This window comes from Medicago sativa, chromosome 7 (assembly GCF_051527215.1).
Source record: "Medicago sativa cultivar Bolivia chromosome 7, Bolivia_mono, whole genome shotgun sequence".
Lineage (NCBI taxonomy): Eukaryota > Viridiplantae > Streptophyta > Magnoliopsida > Fabales > Fabaceae > Medicago > Medicago sativa.
Window position 1 is genome coordinate 50,132,821 of NC_140755.1, and position 4,890 is coordinate 50,137,710.

The 4,890-nt window shown below is 32.6% G+C and overlaps 1 protein-coding gene and 1 long non-coding RNA gene across 2 annotated transcripts; both read left to right on the forward strand.

Moving 5' to 3' along the window:
* Nucleotides 1–1,049: 1,049 nt before the first annotated feature.
* On the forward strand, nucleotides 1,050–1,835 carry LOC146906473 (uncharacterized). Its single transcript, XM_085728839.1, has one exon. It carries the CDS (start codon nucleotides 1,050–1,052, stop codon nucleotides 1,833–1,835), a length of 786 nt encoding a protein of 261 aa, XP_085584965.1.
* A 1,889-nt stretch (nucleotides 1,836–3,724) lies between these two features.
* On the forward strand, nucleotides 3,725–4,471 carry LOC146906474 (uncharacterized). The gene is made up of 2 exons (XR_015020309.1): nucleotides 3,725–3,820; nucleotides 4,197–4,471. It is a non-coding gene; the product is annotated as an uncharacterized LOC146906474 (long non-coding RNA).
* Nucleotides 4,472–4,890: the final 419 nt, after the last annotated feature.

The window sequence follows — 4,890 nt, forward strand, 5'->3', positions numbered from 1 at the left end:
GCAGTAAAAAAGCAACTTTCAGTTTCATTAAGGATAGAGTGTGGCAAAAGATTAGTAGTTGGAGTAGCAAATGTTTGTCCAAAGCAGGTAGGGAGGTCATGATCAAATCTGTCCTTCAAGCTATCCCGTCGTATGTCATGAGTATCTTTAGACTACCAAATACACTCTTAGATGAGATTGAAAAGATGATGAATGCTTTCTGGTGGGGTCATGGTGGTACAAGCAACAGAGGTATCAATTGGCTATCTTGGGAAAAACTTTCTGTTCACAAGAATAATGGAGGCATGGGTTTCAAGGATCTAGCAGCTTTTAACGTAGCAATGCTTGGTAAGCAAGGGTGGCAACTACAAACCAATCCGGAAAGTCTCGTCTCAAAAATCTTTAAAGCTAGGTACTATCCGAATAATAGTTATCTAGATGCCAAATTGGGTCACAACCCTAGTTTTGTTTGGCGTAGCATACATAGCGCAAAAGTGGTGGTTCGACAAGGAGCGAGGTGGAAAATTGGCAATGGGTTCAATATTCCTATCATTAGTGAACCATGGATTGGGTCAGGATCCAGTATTCCCCCTGATGGTGACAATATGTTGGCTCTTCAACCATACTCCGTGGGACATCTAATTGATCAAGAGGTGAAAGCTTGGAATGAGCCGTTGATCCGTCAGTTATTTCCAGTCGAGACGGCCCAAAATATCTTAAATACATCTCTCCATCATCAGGTTCAGATGGATAAGTTGATTTGGAAGGCAGAGAAAAATGGGCACTACTCAGTAAGAAGTGCTTATCGCTTATGTATTGAAGAGGATATAAATAATGATCACTTGCGTAAACCTGGGTTCTAGAGCGGTATCTGGAGGCTGAAAGTACCCCCCAAAGTCAAGAATTTGGTATGGAGAATTTGTAGAGACTGTTTTCCAACCCGGGTGAAGTTGCGAAGCAGAGGTGTTAATTGTCCTTCAGAGTGTGTCAGATGTGAAGACCCCCATGAAGATAGTTACCACATTCTCTTTCACTGTCCAATAGCAATTGAGATTTGGCAGATAGCTAACATGTGGCATTTGATTTCTCCGTCCCTGAGTCAGTTTGATAATGCACCTGATATTATCTTCAACTTATTGCAAAAACTGCCTGCAGCTCAAATGGAGCACATCGTCACTATTATGTGGAGTATTTTGAAGGCTAGGAATCTCAAATTATGGCAACAGGTGTCAGATTCGACTGGTACAATTCTGGAAAGAGCAAGACACCTCTTAGAAGGCTGGCGAAATGCCAATCATAGGCAGGTACCTATAAGGCAAGACAACCCATCTTCCCTTCCGAGTTCCTCCAACCACAGGGATGCAACCTTTAGGTGGACGAAACCAACTAGCGGAAGGTATAAATGCAATGTTGATGGCTCTTTTCCAAATACCACAAACAAAGTTGGAATTGGTATGTGTATCCGAGACTCAGATGGGAACCACATCCGCTCTAAAACTATGTGGTTCAGTCCAGCTTGTTCTGTCGATGTTGGGGAGGCCCTGGGTTTATATCATGCAATTCGGTGGATACATGAACTTCAACTCACAAATGTTGATTTCGAAGTTGACTCTAAAAGAGTCGCTGATTATTTCAACAATGGCCGAGGAGATGTCACCGAGTTTGGATCTATCATGGAAAGTAGTATCTATCTCTTTACCAACTTTTTAACAAACTCTCATGTCGAGTTTATTAGGAGGCAAGCAAATGAGGTTGCTCATACCTTAGCTAAAGCAGCCACATCTAGTACTAGCTTCCAAATCTTTGATGATATTCCAACATGTATTACTGATCTTATTTTTAATGAAATGATATAAGTCTTTTTCTCTCAAAAAAAAAAAAGAAATTTTATTAATATTGTTAATTAGCTCATCAATAATATTTAATGAAATATCATTAGATAAATTTAACAATGAGAAACTCATAGAGTTGCCACGGGTTTAGTTCGATACGAGAGTGAATGAACGAAAACATAAGGAGGTGATGTTTCGATCTCCTCCACTTCTAACATAATACTCACAATATACACTATCAACATTGACTATTTAAAAAGAAAAAATTAAATTTAAATAGTAATAAAGCAATTATTAACAACAACTAAAACTAGTTTTATTTTAAATTTATATGTTTTTAAGGTGGATTTATTTTATATTTAAAACAAGTAAAATCAATATTATTGTAATATGAAATGTCAACAGTCAACAGATTAGAAATTCTTTTTACAAATGTAATAGATAATTAATTATTTATTAATATTTGAATTAATAAAAGGAATTAGTATTATATTTTGACCAATATACTTTGACCAAAATTAAGGTAGTTTTTTTATTGACCAAAAAGACGGGGAGTTAATTACCCAATAACATTAATAAATATTTTAATAAAGTCAATAATTTTTTTGACTAATAAAGTCAATAATTTATTATCCCTCAAAAAAAAAGTCAATAATTTATTAGGTAGGGCTCTTTATATCACTAATTAAGTGTTAATTTGTTTTTGACTAATAAAGTCAATAATTTATTAGGTAGGGCTTTTTTACGGAGTACTACATACAAGACTCTTTCTAACCGATGCTTCGAGAATATTGGTTAACAAAGTTAAAAGAGGAAATTTTAAGTTTTTTTTTTACAAAAGATAAAATTTTAAGTTGAAAATGACATTTTTTAAACTTTTGATGCATTGATCGCACAACTTCCAATTTAAATACTATTATATTTGATTCTTTAATCAGCCACTGGGGTATCGGTTGGCATTATCCTAAGGAATAATTGTAGTTTTCTTTAAAAAAAAAGAAGAAGAAAAATTTGCACGATAATTAATGTGTGTAATTCGTATATGATTATCAATAAATAACTTTTTGGTCTTTCAAAAGAAAAAAAAAAACTTTTTGCCAATGTTTTCCAAGCAGATCAGTCATAGACCCGATAAGTTTATGGGGTCAAGGATCCATTGGTCAAACCAAGAGTTCATTGCTTGAACCGCATGACGGAATCATATATATTATGGGGAAATAGTCACTTTGCTCCCTGAATGAGTGACAAGTAGTCACAATAGTCCCTCAATGTGTCGAAATTGCAAAATAGTCTCTGATTGTGCACTTTGTTAGTCAAAATAGTCATTGATATTAAAATATTTCGTTAATATTGTCATATTAATCCTTCAATAGACTTACTTATTGTCATATTAATCCTTATACATACTTACTTATTGTCATTTTAGTCCCTATATCAAAATGGTTATTGTGAGTATTAAGGTATTATTTAAGCTTTAGGGACTATTTTGACTAACAAAGTGAACAATCAGAGACTATTTTGAAATTTTGATACATTTAAGGACTATTGTGACTACTTGCTACACATTCAGGGACCAAAGTGACTATTACCCCAATAATTATCATATCTCACACTTAAAAAAAATACTAATATAAATAGGATCATTTTTCTTTTTTCGAAATTTTTTTTATAAATAGGACAACGGGAGGGAGCATCTTATTAGTCAATCATTTCCCTTAAATTTATAAAGTATCTTGTTTTTTGGGACACAGTTCTTCGACAAAGATTTATATGCGTGAAAAATGTTTGACCTTTCTGTAACTGTGAATATATTTATGAAAAGTTAATTAATGTACTTTAATATTTTGCAAAAAGAAACTTAAATTTTTGGACTGAGGTTTCGAAAAATCTATATAATGCACATGGATCTTAACAAATCTATAAGGTGAAATTATACACAATGGCTTCTCGTTTGCATCAACTTTTTCTCTTCTGCATTTTGTGCATTGCTTTCGTTTTGGTTCCAGCAGGTAATGAAATAATTATAGTTTTATATTTTTAGTTTTCTTTTCGATATGAAATTTACCAAAACAACATGAAAATTGATTACGTTTCAACAATATATTCATTCTATATGTTTTCTTCAAATTTTTGCAACTAGTTTGGTGGATAAAAGTCACCCTTAAAACAAATAAATGAAATTTTGAGGGTTCGAATCCCGATTGTTGCATATTGCAACTTCTATATCAATTGAGTTATACTCGCGAGAACAACATGTAACTATTTCTAAGATCAAAGATATATTTTTTTTTGCACCATATACTAGCTAGCGATCTACGGTATGAAGTTTTAATGAAAAATGGCTAGCTTTCTTAACCATATTGATTAACTTTCTTTTGATTGTAGCAAGTGAGACTTTTCTAGAGCCTCCAGGAATGACAAACTGTGGAGAAACAACATGTGCAAAGGGTGATGGAGTCTGCTATAAATCTTGCATCGAAGAGGGCTTCAATAGAGGTGGTGAATGTTTATTTCATAACAATCATGAAGACAAGATTTGCTGTTGTTACAAGAATGAGTCATAACTTTCGTAACAACTGATTGTTTATTTCATAACTTTCGTAGATGGTTTTATTGAAATAATAGTGAAAATAATATTACATTAATTCACTTTGATTTAATAGTTTTCAATTTGCTTTACTTTAAAATTTGACCAGTACTTGTAAGCATAACTCAACTGATAGCGATGATACATTGTTATATACAAGAGCTGGGGTCCGAACTACAAACCCCTTATTTATTCATTTTAAAAGTGAATTTTTAATCCCTAGATTACTTGACAAATTTTTTTTAAATGTTCTTGCATATCGATAATCTTTTGTGTGTAATTTGCAATGAGGCACGTTTACATTTGTTTTATATTTTTTAAAAACATAAACAAAAATATATGTAAACTAGTTTGGAAACCCATGTCAAGCACTAGACTGTCGACTATTTATTTTTATTATATAAACATTAATTAAATGAAAAATTCATTATTTTTAGACATAATATATCAATAGCACCTATCGTTATTGTTTTATTAATTAAACATTGTATA

Bases quoted from the DNA above. Each gene is read 5' to 3' on its own strand.
- LOC146906473 (XM_085728839.1), top strand. From the start codon at position 1,050: ATGTGGCATTTGATTTCTCCGTCCCTGAGTCAGTTTGATAATGCACCT.